Source organism: Amblyomma maculatum, chromosome 6, assembly GCF_055883805.1.
Source record: "Amblyomma maculatum isolate TAMU_Amacu chromosome 6, ASM5588380v1, whole genome shotgun sequence".
Taxonomy (NCBI): domain Eukaryota; kingdom Metazoa; phylum Arthropoda; class Arachnida; order Ixodida; family Ixodidae; genus Amblyomma; species Amblyomma maculatum.
Window position 1 is genome coordinate 95,116 of NC_139349.1, and position 17,031 is coordinate 112,146.

At 49.1% G+C, this 17,031-nt stretch overlaps 1 protein-coding gene and 1 pseudogene across 1 annotated transcript; both read right to left on the minus strand.

Moving 5' to 3' along the window:
• Positions 1 to 9,863: 9,863 nt before the first annotated feature.
• On the minus strand, positions 9,864 to 13,063 carry LOC146184915 (uncharacterized; annotated as a pseudogene).
• Positions 13,064 to 15,749: 2,686 nt separating this feature from the next.
• Positions 15,750 to 16,667, minus strand: LOC146184916 (uncharacterized). Its single transcript, XM_084605840.1, has 3 exons — positions 16,544 to 16,667; positions 16,325 to 16,423; positions 15,750 to 16,278 (listed from the first exon to the last, which is right to left on the minus strand). The coding sequence occupies exons 1-3, from the start codon at positions 16,665 to 16,667 to the stop codon at positions 16,025 to 16,027; spliced, it is 477 nt and encodes a 158-aa protein (XP_084461966.1). The 3' UTR covers positions 15,750 to 16,024.
• Positions 16,668 to 17,031: the final 364 nt, after the last annotated feature.

The window sequence follows — 17,031 nt, forward strand, 5'->3', positions numbered from 1 at the left end:
TACCGACCACAACCAGAGACGACCAAATCCAACCAGTCAACCAAAACCAAATCCAACCCGATCAAAACCTAACCAGGCAAAACTAAGCCTAACCAATCCCGACAAAACCTAACCAGACCCGACCAAACCCAACTGAACACCAGAGCCGACCAAATCCAAATAGTCGACCAAATCCAACTTGACCAAACCTAACCACTTGGCTAAACCCAACCGAACCCAATCAGACCCGACCGAACAGAACCAGAGCCAACTAAACCCAACCAGTTAATCGAAACCAAATCCAACCCAGCCAGACCCAACTAAACCTAACCAATCCCGACCAAACCTAACACGACCCAACCAAAACCTATCAGACCCGACCGAACACAACCAGAGCCGACGAAATCCAACCAGCCGACCAAAACCCAATCAAAACCTAACCAGACCCGAATAAGCCTAACCAATCCTGACCAAACCCAATCAGACCCGACCGAACACAACCAGGGCCGACCAAATCTAACCAGTCGACCAAAACCAAATCTAACCCAACAATACCTAACCAATCCCGACCAAACCTAATCAGACCCGATCAAACCCAATCAGACCCGACCGAACACTAGAGCCGACGAAATCCAGCCAGTCGACCAAAACCAAATCCAACCCTACCAAACCTAACCAGACCTGACTAAACCCAACCAATCCCAGCCAAACCCAATCAGACCCGACAGAACAGAACCAGAGCCGACTAAACCCAACCAATCGACCAAAACCAAATCCAACCCAACCAAACCTAATCAGACCCGACCGAACACAACCAGAGCCGACCAAATCAAACCAGTCAACCAAAACCAAATCCAACCCGACTAAACCTAACCAGACCAGACAAAACCTAACCAATCCCGATCAAACCTAACCAGACCCGACTAAACCCAATAAGACCCGACCGAACACAACCAGAGCCAACTAAATCCAACCCAACCAAACCCAACCAATACCGACCAAACCCAATCAGACCCGACAGAACAGAACCAGAGCCGACCAAATTCAACCAGTCGACCAAAACCAAATCCAAGCCAATCAAATCTACCAGTCCTGACTAAACACAACCAATCCCAACCAAACCCAATCAGACCCGACCGAACAGAACCAGAGCCGACTAAATCCAACCCAACCAACCTAACCAGACCCAACTAAATCTAACCAATCTCGACCAAACCTAACCAGACCCGACCAAACCCAATCAGACCCGACCAAACACAAGCAGAGCCGACCAAATCCAACCAGTCGACCAAAACCAAATCCAACTCGATCAAAACCTAACTAGACGTGACTAAGCCTAACCAATCCCGACCAAACCTAACCAGACCAGACTAAACCTAACCAATCCCAACCAAACCTTACCAGACCCGACCAAACCCAATCAGACCCGACCAAACACAAGTAGAGCCGACCAAATTAAACCAGTCGATCAAAACCTAACTAGACGCGACTAAGCCTAACCAATCTCAACCAAACCTTCCCAGACCCGACAGAACACAACCAGAGCCGATCAACTGTAACCAGTCAACCAAAACCAAATCGAACCCCACCAAACCTAACCAGACTAAACCCAACATATCCCGACCAAACCCGATCAGACCCGACCGATTAGAACCAGAGCCGACCGAATCCAACCAGTCGACCAAAACCAAATCCAACCCGATCAATATCTAACCAGACCCGACTAAGCCTAACCAATCCCAAATAACCTAACCAGACCCAACCAAACCCAATCGAACACAAGAGGAGCCAACCAAATCCAACCAGTCGACGAAAACCAAATCCAACCCAACCAGACTTGACTGATCCCAACATTCCCCAATCAGACCCGACCGAACACAACTAGAGCCGACCAAATCCAACCAGTAGACCAAAACCAAATCCAACCCGATCAAAACCTAACCAGACTCGACGAAGCCTAACCAATCCGGACCAAACCTAACCAGACCCAACCAAACCCAATCAGACCCGATCAAACACAACCAGAGCCAACCAAATCCAACCCGACCAAACCCAACCAATACCGACCCAATCCAATCAGACTCGACTGAACAGAACCAGAGCCGACGAAATCCAACCAGTCAACCAAAACCAACCTGACCAAACCTAACCAGACCAGACTAAACCTAACGAATCCCGACCAAACCCAATCAGACCCAACTGAACACAACCAGAGCCGACCAAATCCAACCAGTCGACCAAAGCCAAATCCAACCCGATCAAAACCTAACCAGACCCGACTAAGCCTAACCAATCCCGACCAAACCTAACCAGACGCGACCAAACCCAACCAAACACAACCAGAGCAGACTAAATCCAACCAGTCGACGAAAACCAAATCCAACCCGACCAAACCTAACCAGACCCGACTAATCCCGACCAAACCCAAACAGACCCGACCGAACATAACCAGAGCCGATTAAATCCAACCCGACCAAACCTAACCAGACCCGACTAAACCCAACCAATCCCGACGAAACCTACTCAATCAGACCCTACCGATCACCAGAGACGACCAAATCCATCCAGTCAACCAAAACCAAATCCAACCCGATCAAAACCTAACCAGACCCAACTAAGCCTAACCAATCCCGACAAAACCTAACCAGACCCGACCCAACCCAACCGAACACAAGAGCCGACCAAATCCAACCAGTCAAACCAAATCCAACCCGACCAAACCTAACCACTCGGCTAAACCCAACCGAACCTAATCAGACCCGACTGAACGGAACCAGAGTCGACTAAACCCAACCAGTCAATTAAAACCAAATCGAACCCATCCAGACCCAACTAAACCTAACCAATCCCGACCAAACCTAACCAGACTCGACCAAACCCTATCATACCCAACCGAACACAACCAGAGCCGACCAAATCCAACCAGTCGACCAAAACCCGATCAAAACCTAACCAGACCTGAATAAGCCTAACCAATCCTGACCAAACCCAATCAGACCCGACTGAACGCAACCAGAGCCGACCAAATCTAACCAGTCGACCAAAACTAAATCCAACCCAACAAAACCTAATCAGACCCGACCAAACCTAACCAGACCCGATCAAACCCAATCAGACCCGACCGAACACTACCAGAGCCGACCAATTCAAACCAGTCAACCAAAACCAAATCCAACCCGACCAAACATAACCAGACCAGACTAAACCTAACCAATCCCGATAAACCTAACCAGACCCGACCAAACCCAATCAGAGCCGACCGAACACAACCAGAGCCAACTAAATCCAACCCGACCAAACCCAACCAATACCGACCAAATCCAATTAGACCCTACTGAACAGAACCAGAGCCGACCAAATCCAACCAGTCGACCAAAATCAAATCCTACCCGACCAAACCTAACCAGTACTGACTAAACCCAACCAATCCCGACCAAACCCAATCAGACCCGACCGAACAGAACCAGAGACGACTAAACCCACCTAGTCGACCAAAACCAAATCCAACCCAACCAACCTAACCAGACCCGACTAAACCTAACCAATCCCGACCAAACCTAACCAGTCCCGACAAAACCCAATCAGACCCGACCGAACACAAGCAGAGCCGACCAAGTCCAACCAGTCGACCAAAACCAACCCGATCAAAACCTAACCAGATGCAACTAAGCCTAACCAATCTTAACCAAAGCTAACCAGACCCAACCGAACACAACCAGAGCCGACCAACACTAACCAGTCGACCAAAACGAAATCCAACCCCACCAAACCTAACCAGACTAAACCCAACCAATCCCGACCAAACCTAATCACACCGAACCGAACAGAACCAGAGTCGACCAAATCCAACCAGTCGACCAAAACCAAATCCAATCCGGCCAAACCCAACCAATACCGACCAAATCCAATCAGACCCGACCGAACAGAACCAGAGCCGACCAAATCCAACCAGTACGCCAAAACCAAATCAACCCCGACTAAACCTAACCAGTCCTGACTAAACCCAACCAATCCCGACCAAACCCAATCAGACCCGACCGAACAGAACCAGAGCCGACTAAACCGAACCAGTTGACCAAAACCAAATCCAACCCAACCAACCTAACCAGACCCGACTAAACCTAACCAATCCCGACCAAACCTAGCCAGGGCCAACCAAACCCAATCAGACCCGACTGAACACAAGCAGAGCCAACCAAATCCAACCAGTCGACCAAAACCAATCCAACCCGATCAAAACCTAACCAGACGCAACTAAGCCTTACCAGTCCCGACCAAACCTAACCAGACCCGACCGAGCACAACCAGAGCCGACCAACTCTAACCAGTCAACCAAAACCAAATCCAACCCCACCAAACCTAACCAGACTAAACCCAACCAATCCCGACCAAACCCAATCACACCGAACGGAACAGAACCAGAGCCGTCCAAATCCAACCAGTCGACCAAAACCAAATCCAACCCCTCCAAACCTAACCAGACCCGACTATACCTAACCAATACCCGACAAAACCCAATCAGGCCCGACCGAACCAAATCCTACCCAACCAAACTAATGTAATCCCGATCGCCATCAGCTCGCGTGCCAACCCGAAGAGGTAGATGAAGTCTTACCAGAACGGCCCTACATTTTATGCTCAACCTCCTTTCATGGCCCCACAATCTCCGAACCCTCGACCGCGACGCCGCATTACGAACCCATGGCGAACCGCCGACAATCGTCCGATTTGCTATTCTTGTGGGCTCCCGGGTCACGTCGCTCACTTTTGCCGTCAGCGCCCGCTTCATCCTGAGAACACAGTCCGTCAGTTCCACTACGATCCCGAGCCTCCCTTGAGCAACGTCTCTTCTGGATCGTCTCCACCTCGGGCTCAGTACTCGACACGCCGTTCGCCTTGCCTCGCCGACGTTCCATTACGCCGATGCTCCGGCGACAGGGCCCTACGCAAGAGGAAAACTAAATGCCGCAGTTCCGGAGGCAAGAACTGTGCGTTTGACGAGCTCGTTAAGTCCTCCGCCTTCTCCCGCCAACATCATTGAAGTGTTCGTAGAAGGTTTTTCCGTTCTTGCGCTGGTGGATACAGGTGCTGCCATTTCCGTAATTAGTGATGCCCTTCGCCGCAAAATTCGCAAGGTCACGACGCCGCTTTCTGCCTTTTCACTTCGTAAGCCAGTTCAGAGCGCATCAGCCCTGTGGTAGCGTGCACGGTACGAGTTTGCATCAGACATTACATATCTCGTCGAGATGGTGGTGCTTTACGCCTGCTCCTACGACATCATCCTCGGCTACGACTTTCTGTCGACTCACAGTGCTGTGATTGATTGTGCCCGTGCAGAAGTTGAGCTTTCCCCTGTGTGTAATGTTTCCGTGTGACCCGCCTGTGCGCCCTGCTAAACTCCTTGTAGCTGCAGACACCGACATTTCTCCCTTTTCTTCTGTTCTCGTTCCCCTTATTTCGATATCTGCCCTCCCTAGTCCTGTTCTCTTTACGCCCAAACTCGCCTCCGCCCACCATAACCACCTCCTTCTTCCTTTCGCCGTTCTAACAATTCCTTATGGCAGCTGTGTCATCTATGCTTCAAACCCTTTTCCCTGCCCGACGGTTCTTCGCGGGGAGTGCCTCGGCTACATTGAAGAGGTGGACCCTGATCGCACTTACATGTTCTCCGAACCTGAAGTTTTTCCTCACGTCACTGCCCTGATGTCTTGTGCTGCTACGAGTGATGAGCTTCCTGTCGACGCCCTTCATCGAGCTATCGCGACCGACCTTCCGTCCGCCCAACGGGACAAAATATTCGCCCTCCTTCAGTGCTTCAGTGCATCTTTTGACGTGTCCCAGCCTTCCTTGGGCCGCGCCTTGACCGTATCTCATGCAATTGACACTGGTCCTCATGCTGCCGAGGCAGCGACCATATCGCGTGTCGCCCACTGAGCGCCGCATCATTCGTGACAATGTCGCCGATATGCTACAACAGGGCATCATACGACCATCTCATAGCCCTTGGACCTCCCCGTAGTGTTGGTGACGAAGAAAGATGGCACGATGTGCTTCTGTATGGACTACCGGCGTCTGAATAAGATAACCCGCAAAGATGTTTACCCACTACCACGAATTCATGACGCGCTACATTGTTTGCAAGGAGCGGAGTTTTTCGTCACTAGATTTGCGCTCTGGCTATTGGCAAGTACCGATGGCTACCGCTGACCGCCCGAAAACAGCCTTCATCACTCCCGATGGCTTGTATGAATTCAATGTGATGCCATTCGGACTGCAACGCACCGCCACCTTCGAGAGAATGATGGATAACATTCTCAGTGGGCTCAAATGGGAAACGTGTCTGTTATCTAGACGACATTGTCGTGTTCTCGAAAGATTTCCCTTCTGCACCTTCAGCGTGTCCTTACGTGCCTTACTGAAGCCGGCCTACAGCTTAACTTGAAAAAATGTCACTTTGCCGCTACCAAGCTCACAATACTCAGTAATGTCATATCCAAGGATGGCGTTCTACCGGATCCTACCAAACTTCGTGCCGTCGCAGACTTCCCCAAGCCCACAACTTTGAAAGAACTTCGCATTTTTGTCGGTGTATGTTCGTATTTCCGCCGTTTTATCTGCAACTTCGCCAGTATCATCGCCCCTTTAACGCAACTTCTCACCGGAGGCCCGAACCTCTCCTTTTGGTCACCAGCCTGTGATGCTGCGTTCAGTACACTATGCCGTCTACTGGTCTCTCCCCCTATACTCCGCCATTTTGACCCTGCCTGCTCGACTGAAATACACTGATGCGAGCGGCGTAGGTCTGGGCGCTGTTCTTGCTCAACGGAAACCTGGATATTCCAAGTATGTCCTCACGTACGCTAGTCGTACCCTCACGAAAGCAGAATCCAACTATTCTGTGACCGAAAAGGAGTGTCTGGCCATCATATGGGCCATTACCAAGTTTCGTCCTTATATTTACGGTCGCCCATTCTACGTTGTTACCGACCACCACGCACTCTGTTGGCTATCCTCCCTCAAAGACCCCTCCGGCCGCCCCGCCCGCTGGCCGTTACGTCTTCAGGAGTATGATATCCATGTCATCTATCAATCTGGACGCAAGCACACCGACGCTGATGCCCTTTCCCGTTCACCGCTTTCTAACGACTCGACGGCTGGCTTCGTTTGTGCCTACGATATGTCGCCGCTCAACATTACCAACATGAAATCTGAGCAGCAGAAGGATCCATGGATATCCTCCCTCTTAACATTGCTGTCTACGCCCGCAGAGCTGTCTCCGTCACGTGCACTTCGTCGTCAGGTCCACCACTTCGCCACTTATGGACTTTTATACCGCCGCAATTACCATCCTACAGAGCGAAAGTGGCTTCTCGTGATTCCGCGACATCTCCGTGCTGAAATCTGCGCCTCTTTCCACGCCGATCCCCTATGCGGCCATGCAGGTGTCATGAAAACCTATTCTCGACTGCGTATCAGATATTACTGGCACGGTATGTACCACTTCATTCGTCAATACATCCGATCCTGTACCGCCTGCCAACATCGCAAGAATCCACCCCCTCATCCAGCCGCTCCGTCACAGCCACTGCCTTGCCCCAGCCGCCCTTTTGACCGTGTCGGTATCGATCTGCATGGCCCGCTTCCGACCACTTCGGCTAACAAGTGCTGGGTCATCGTAGCCATTGACCACCTAACCCGTTACGTGGAAATATCGGCCTTGAAGTCTGCCACCGCACGGGACGTTGCTTCGTTCATTCTGCATCGCCTCGTTCTTTGTGACGGCGCACCGAAAGAATTGATCAGTGACCGCAGACATGCGTTTCTTTCCGACACTGTCGAAGCCCTCCTCAAACAGTGCCAGATCATTCACCGGAGCACCACCGCATATCACCCCCAAACGAACGGCATGACTGAGCGATTTAATCGCACTCTTAGTGTAATGCTAGCCATGTACGTTGATAGCGCTCACTCTAATTGGGACCAAGTGCTGCCTTTCGTAACGTACGCCTACAATACGGCTACGCAGACTATGACTGGGTTCTTCCCCTTCTTTCTTTTATATGGTTGCGAACCCACGTCCACCATGGATACTATCCTGCCCTACCACCCCGAAGCTTCAGAGATCACTCTACTGTCTGAAGCGCACACATTTGCCAAAGAATGCCGACAATTGGCGTGCTCCTTCACAACGGAGAACCAGGCTCAACAAAAGCATAACGGGGACCCTACAAATCCAGCGTCTTCATATCCCTCAAGTGCCTCGTTTGGCTCTGGGTGCCTGCCTCAGCACCCGGCCTCTCATCCAAACTCCTATCGCGCTATCATGGACCTTACCGCATTCTCAATCTCCTGTCAATTACATAGTAGAGAGCTTGAACCCATCTCCAGATCATCGCCGCCGCGGCCGAGAAACTACATGTCGACCGCCTCAAGCCGTATCATGATCCCCCTACCCTTTCCTCACCATGAGTCGCCAGGATGGCTCCTTTTTCGCCGGGGGGTATTGTAGTAATCCCGATCGCCATCAGCTCGCGTGCCAACCCGAAGAGGTAGACGAAGTGGAGCCGGAGCCTTGTTGGCACTGCACTGTTGGCAAGCTGTTGGTTCGAACACTACTCCCCTCGCTTTGGTTTGCGGACGTTGCATATGGTCTTGGTGCTCTAACAAACATCTTACACTAATTATTCCACACCTAACCTAACCAAATCCAACCCGGCCAAACCAAACAAAACGTAACCTGACCTGACCAAAACCAACCCGACCAAACCTAACCAGTGCCGACCAAACCTAACCAGACCCGACTAAACCTAACCAATCCCGACCAAACCTAACCAGACCCGAACAAACCCAATCAGACCCGACAACACAACCAGAGCTGACCAAATCCAACAGTTGACCAAAACCAAATCCAACCCGACCAAACCTAACCAGACCCGACTAAACCTAAGCAATCCCGTGCAAGCCTAAACAGACCCGACCAAACCCGATCAGACCCGACCGAACACAACCAGAGCCGACCAAATCCAACCCGACCAAACCAAATCCAACTAGACCTAACCTAACCAAATCCAACCCGACCAAACCTAACCAGACCATACTAAACCTAACCCATCCTGACCAAACCCAATCAGACTTGACCGAACACAACCAGAGCCGACCAAACCCAACACGACCAAACCAAATCCAACCCGATCAAACCTATTTTGTCCAGACCAAACCTAACCTGACCTGTCTAAACCTGACCATTCCCTACCAAACCTAACCAGACCCAACCAAACCCAATCAGACTCGACCGAACACAACCAGAGCCGACCAAACCAAATCTAACTAGACCTAACCTAACCAAATCCAACCCGACCAAACCTAACCAGACCATACTAAACCTAACCCATCCTGACCAAACCTAACCAGACCCGACCAAACCCAATCAGACTTGACCGAACACAACCAGAGCTGACCAAACCAAATCCAACCCGATCAAACCTGTTTAGTCCAGACCGAACCTCTGACCTGACTAAACCTGACCATTCCCGACCAAACCTAACCAGACCTGATTAAACCCAACCAAAACCAACCAGACCAACCTATCCAAACCCGACTAAAGCTAACCTAACTAAATCTAATCCGGTCAAACGTAACAAACCTAACCTGACCTGACCAAAACCAAGTAGACCAAAGCTAACCAGACAAGACCAACCCTAACATAACCAAATTCAACCTGACCAAAACCAAATCCAACCCGACCAAACCTAACCAGTCCCGACCAAACCTAACCAGACCCGACTAAACCCAACCAGTCGACCAAAACCAAATCCAACCTGACCAAACCTTACAAGATCCGACTAAACCTAACCAGATCCGATCAAACCCAATCAGACCCAACCGAACACAACCAGAGCCGACCAAATCCAACCCGACCAAATCAAATCTAACTAGACCTAACCTAACCAAATCCAACCCGTCCAAACCTAATTAGTCCAGACCAAACCTAACCTGACTTAATGCAAAACCAAGTGATGTCGTGTGTCGTAGAATGTTAAGCATTGACCAAGTACTTGGGATGAAGTTTTTTATTGAGTGCTCGCGGTGTTATGTATTCTGTCTGCCTTGGGCGTCAAACAAGGCGATGAGGGCAAGTGAGTGGGTCTTGTAGTTGGTGCTGGGCTTGCCTTCCACTGCTGGTGAAACATGCGATGATTGAAGGAGTCGTCTGGGGAACACAGTTGTTGGAGAGCACGACCGGGGTGCAGGTGAGTCAAGTATTCCCAAGACGTCTTGGGAATAATTGACTGCCGCAGTTTGTCACCACCGAAAATTTTTTCGTGTGGAGCACAGAAGACTGGCAGTTTGGTTCGTTTCAGAACAGTATGCAGCGGCCGACAGTGTCTTGTAGCGGAAAAGTTGAGAATCAGTTAAACTTCCGAATTGTGCCACAGTTCAAGTAGAACGAAGCACCGGGTTGAACTTCTTATTCACGCTTGGCAGAGTAATGATTTCCAGCAGTTTTTTTTAGGTATTAGTGTTTCTGCCAATGCGTATAGGTTATTTAATCTGTCATAGAATTGGAAAGCTAACAGTTCATTCATCGCAGCAAATGATGCAGGTACGGGCATGTAGTAAGCGTAGACGTTGCCGTTAGGTGCATCAAAGAAGGGACTTGTGTTGCAGTACATTTCGATAAAGTCCAACATTCACATTTTGTGGTTGTGCACTTGAATGGCATGTTGCAGGTGCTTGCTGTCTTATGAAGTGCATTTCGGGATTGGATAACCATTTCGGTGTGCACACGAGCAGTGATACGAGGTTCTGCCTGAGCGAGTCGTAAACAGGTTCATTTTTTTTTGTCTTGCTGACTTATCATTGTGACTTGTGCACTTCTTTGGCCTTCATTGCATGTACATGTACTCGTAACCTTCGATAACAATATTTCAAAATTCCCGTGATGTGTCCCTCACTTTGCTGCTCCATAATTTCCGCCAGTCGTTACCCATGTCAGCTCTTCCCACTTTAAAGTATTGCAGCCCTCTTAATTGCACATTGATATATACGATGAGATGGAAGTCCTTGGGTGTTCTTTGAAGCCCAAACTGACGCGCGGTTAGGTCTTCTAGCAAGGCCAAGGAACAGTGCATTTCAGTCATGGAGCACATGGATGAGGGATGGTTGTCTGTGACATGCATAGAGACACCTGTGACTGCATACTGGGTGGGGCAGAGTTCAAACAGTGAAATAAGTTGGTGACAAATGTCCTCAGCTTCTCCACCGTCTATGATGGGAAACACGTGCAATTTTTCGATTCAGATTTCTGTGTAGCTCAACTGCAGTCTGGGAAACTGCCAATTACAGTCTACTTTTTGCAGTTCCATCTCGTGTGGCTCCTGATTGGGATATGTTTGCGTCTGAAACGCCATCCACCCTTCGGTCAGCTTTTGAAAGCATCTCCAAGGTTTCACTAAGTTAATGGGAATCGTCCTGGATGCTTGACCCAGCTTGGCTTGCAGAGTATCCCTGGGGATATACGCGATATGCAGAACGCCAACACCGCCTGTCGCCAAAGCCGCAAAGCGTAGACAGGCTCAGTCAGGCGCTGTTCATGTCAGAGTCTATGTGCACGCGTAGTGTTTTCGTCTTTGGTTGCGGTTAAACAGATATAATGCCGCTGCCAACCTTTAGCAATGTCCGGGAAGAATTGCTGCGCAGTTGTTTTTTCGAACACAAAAAACTAGCCACGAACATTTGTAAAGTTTCAGTGATGCTTCACAAGAACGACGGGGCCCCGTGAATCGCGGCTGTTCGACGCAGAAAGCAAGCAATCGCACCGAATCACGTTCAGGTTGTAATTTTTTCGACGTGCTGCTACACGACCAAAGCTAATGCTATTTCCAAATTATGGTAACTGTGATTGATATGCTAATATTGGAGTGCCTTCAATATGTTGCGAAGATGAAGGCACTTATAAACGAAAGCAGCCTTTAAATTGATTCATGCCTTGCATACCTTGTAACCAACCTCTTGATTAGGACTATCAATTACGAAGTTAGCAGCTGTGTAGGTGGCATTTGTTTGCGAAATGCATTGAACGGAAGGTGGGCACGTCTGCGCTCGACTGTGAAACGCGTACGAGTTTGAACAACGTACACCTTCCGCACGAAAGCAAGTGTAAAGAGCAATACGTAAAATAGGCAGTATTATAGAGAACTGTCCGACGGCGGTTTTATAGAACCTTCAAGTATTGCCCTACGACGCAGCACACGACAGCCTCATTGACTCCCGTATGTTTTCACCAAATCGTTCGCTCGGCGTATCAAGGCCTGTCGAAAAATGCTCGACCTTAGCCTCATTAAGAAATACCGCAAATTCGTAACGCATGCTACATCGGGTGCCTTACCGCAACGATGCTGCCCGCGAAGGCGGCCGACGCCGGCGCTCTGGCCGTGTGCTAGGCCCGTCGTCGTCGCTAGGCCTAAACGGTTTCGCATAAAAGCCGCAGCTGGAAGTGCTTTGGAAATAGTAAATTTCCTATTCATAAAACTGCCTTACTATCAGTTCAATTGTCTTCCAAATTGTCTTACAATACACAGAAGGTGCAACTTCGGCAACGCCTTAGCAGCGGAGCTAGAGAACGAAATCAGATGAGCTGCGTCACACTGGCGGCAGTTGCTAAAAGCAGAAATTTGCTTGTATTGCTGTTGTCACTTCTTTCGAAATCTCGTTACATAACAGCACTCCTCAGTAAAGATATTTTTTAAATTCCTTCCTCAAATTAAGTGCATATTATTTAAGATAAACAGAGTATGCTTTTCTGAAGGTGGCGAAAGAAATCTGCCGTGTCAGCGATTCGGCGCCAGCGGCAGCAGAAGCGACCTGTTCCGTCCGCGCCGAGTGCTTTGTGGCTACGGGTTGGCTGGCAGCGATGGGGCATTTTTTTTTGACAATGCTATTTAGCATATTTCACATAGATGACTAGCTGCAAAATTATAGGAGCACAGTAGTATTTAATGCAGGTGGCACTTTTGTAGTTTATTTTGGGTGTATCTTCTCACCGAGTGTCTGATGTCGACATACATTTCCACGTTGATCGCATTCGGATGAGTATACTCAAACTCATTCGATACCTAATGTCATTTTCATCTAATGTCATACAGTCGAACCCGGATATATCGAACTCGAAGGGGATCGCGAAATAGTTCGATATATCAATATTTCGATATACAAAAATCGGCTTGTGACTGCACTTGCGATGCCAAAAAACGATACCGCACGTGTCGCGTAATCAATCCACTCGCATAATGAACCCACCCTCCACTTTTTCACCCGAGAATTTGAAAAAAAATGCGTTAAGACCAGCTCGCTCACATGCAAGCGATGGAGCGATCTCAGCGACGAGCGGCAGTGACAGAGCGAAAACTTTCAAACTTGTTGGAACTGCGTCCCCCTTGCCGCTTGAGCCACCGCGACAGCTCAATACAAGGTTTCTGTGTCGCTGCGGCAGAAATTGCGAGCGTTTTCGCTTGCATGTGGATGGCGCGCGTCACTCCGTTTCGGTCTTTCCATCCACAGCTCATTTCTTGGCAGTGTGCCAAGATGCTTCAGGGTGCGTTTATCTTTTTATTGCTCCTCCAGTGGCGGGGAGCGACTTGGCAGAGTGCCCGTGATGGCTTGATTGGACAAGCCTGGCTCGATTTATCACGCCGCGCTTGGGGCGGGCGTCATGATCGCAGCAGCAGACCGCGTGCTTCCGTTGATTCATACATGCAAAGATAAACGGCTCCCGCCAAAAAAAAAAAGCCTGCCGCTTCTTAACGTCCGCAGCCGCCATATCTTACGATACGTCGTGCGTACAGCACAACAATAAAGGATGACTCTCGCAAAAAAGAAAAAAAAAGAACAGAGAGCTGCCGCTTCTTAACGTCCGCAGGCGCCATAGCCATGTCAGCCGCCGCGCGCAGAGGATTCGCAACACACGCTGGAGAAAGCGTCCGACGTCTGTCTGAAAACGGGCTGAGCTGGCTTGGCGCATGCGTAGCGCGTGCTGAAGGAGAGAGATAGCTCGGCAAAAGAATGGGCACACCCACGCACATGGCTTGCAAACGTCATGTGTTGGCGCGCGGGAAACAATGACTGCAGATGCGCGCGCCTTTGGGGATTGGGCGCGGCGCTGTCCAGAACTGTCCCTTCTCATTCATTCCGCACGTGGCTTGAAAACGTCACGCGGCAAACGGCCAAGCGTGATGCGATCGTCTTTGGGGAAGGCACACTTTCCAGTGCGTGGTGCGGAGTTCGATATATTGAACGACCGGTGAAATTGAGTTCGACATATGACGCGGCTTTCCTGTACTTTTACATGGGATTTTCAAGGGGATATTCCGAGAGTTCGATATAACCAAAATTCGATATATCCAGGTCCGACTGTATTTTCTCATGTAGTAGCAAGCAAATATAATTTTGAACGAGCGTCATTCGATGGAAAAGGCATAAATTTGTCGTATGGCAGGGCAGAGTGATAACTATTTTTCAGTGTTTTCTGCTTGTCATTGCACCTTCCGTGAACACTTATTTAAACTTGGTCATGTCCGCTAGCCGAGATGCAATACGCATTAGATTTGTGAAACGCTTAGCCAGACGATCTTTAGCATGCATTGACATCGCACAGCACACGGTTGCATTTTGTGTTTCGCCTCCACCTAAACGCGGGCGGCGTGGTCGACTTCGCTCCCGATAACTCGATCTTCCTCAGTAGCCTAAGCCACTGCGGCGGGTATTAGACAGATATTTGCCAATATGCGTTTTGAAACTTGCCATGCAATTACTTTGAAGACCAGAGCCAGTGTTCCTGTTTGGCAAGATTACAAAAACATGTCACTGCACTTGCTTCAGACTAAGGGCTCTAGAGCTTATTATAAAGCACCCTGTATTTCCGCAGTTGGGCGCAGGGTAATACAAATGAAATGGAGATGATACTACAGTAATGAAATAGGATATAAGATTTAAATCTAATACGCTCTTGGCTAACCTGTGCTGCAGCTTTTCAGATATTGCCTCTGCTAATATCTCACTCCCCCAAGAAACTTTCTACCTGCTCTGCCTTTTTGACGACGGAATACGTGAAATTCATGCTGTACAGGCAGTAGTAAAGCGCAAGCATGAAAAATCGTAACACTTGCTACAGGAGCCCAATATGCATTATTTTTCTGATGCTCAGAATGCTGTAGCTTGGTTGCCAGCTTGCTGGCTTTCCCTGCCGTCGCGCCAGTACAAAACTGCTCGCAGTTTCAACGACGCTGCCTTGTTTATTGTAACAATATATAGCATGTAAACGAAGCAAGCGTGTACCATTAAGAAAAGAACATTAGCTCATAGGTCAAGGAATGAACGAATTAGCGTGGCGTTTTAATGGCAGCGGGACACTCAAAATGAGCTCCACTTCGTATGCAAACTTAATGACGCTCGTCTGCAGCAGACACGATGCATATTTAGGTGATGTAGTTCCAGACGGCCGTGATATCGAACACATGTCCACTATTATAAAGTATGATCCCCTTGCGCACACTGGCACCGCGGAAGTGCCCACGAGATGCGCACAAACAGCAGGTCGCATGCGCGCACCACCTCCACGCTGCCGCAAGAGGCCCGCCTCGGGTTCCGCCGCCCGCCGCTACGCAGCTTTCAGTGGCACCCCAATAAGCACTGCGCATGGCGTATATTCAGAATCACTGAAAAGTACTTCTAAAGCGAATACCAGTAGTACCTCTTCACAGTCTGACCCCGCGTCACTTTCCTCTGTATCAGTATCTGTGCGCCTTCGTTTTTCAGCCTCCATCTAAAGAATAAAAGTTCTTACTTAAAATTAGCGAAAAACCGGTGCAAACTTACCTTCAACACGACGAGTCCTCGTGTATGATGAGGTTGCGAAGTCCAGTCGTCCTCAGTTACAGGGGCCTCCTTTTTACTCGCCTGGCTAATTGAGATTAAATCGCGTTGCAGTAGTTCCTTGAAGAGAAATTATATACCCTTTTTATTGCAAGAGAGACGACAGTGCCGTTTATTACCGGGTTAATGTGTGCTCGTTCATTATCAGCGTCCCTACGTGGCCCTTGAACAGAAACGGGTTTACAAATTTTATCAAGCTGGGGCTGGTGTCACACACATGAATAGTCTTAGGCGAAATTGTCTGTGTACACATGCTTGTGCACACGTCGGTAGTCATAGCCTTCGCTTTCTTCGGTGCCTTGCTTAATTTTGAGTCCCCAGTAGCTTTTGGCGAGCAGTGCGTGGTCCGTTTCGGAGAACAGTTGCATGCTCACAGCCTTCATTGGATTACCAGTCGCGTCCTATATTATGCGACACATACCCCTATCCATGTTCATGTTCAGACCTGTGCTAGCAATGCCATAAAAAACGGAGTTTACTGGTTGTACTACAGATGGACCAGTTTTCCAGTGTACTCAAGCCATGCGGAGTTACTTTACAGCGCATTTTACCACTCTAATGTGATCCGGAAGGTTTTCAAAATTAGCCTTGGGTATATACAAGTACGGGCGATCCACTGGTAAACGCAACAAACTCTTCAGCACACCAAAAAATGTTTTCTCCAAGTGGTATCGGTTTTTAACATTGTGTAGCCCCAGGCTGACAATTCTAGTGTCATGGAACCCAGTTACGACCCCATGGTCTCGAGGAACATACATTCATTATTACAGCGAAAAGACAGACGGAACAAGAGGAGGACACAACAGCGCTGTTGTGTCCTCTTCTTGTTCCATCCGTCTTTGCGCTGTAATAATGAAAGGATGTAGAGGTAACCGGGAAAGTGCGATGCAGTGACCACAAGATGGTGAGGTCCTGAATTAGCCTAAATCTGAAGGAACGCAACAGATTAGTAAGAAAAAAACCCATCAACGAATTAGCGGTGAGAGGGAGGGCAGAAGAGTTCAGGATCTCGCTACAGAATAGGTATTCAGCTCTAACTGAGGATGGCGACATTACCCTAGAGGCAAGAAACGATAATTTCAGAGATATCATTACTGAGTGCGCAGTAGAAGTAGGCGGTAG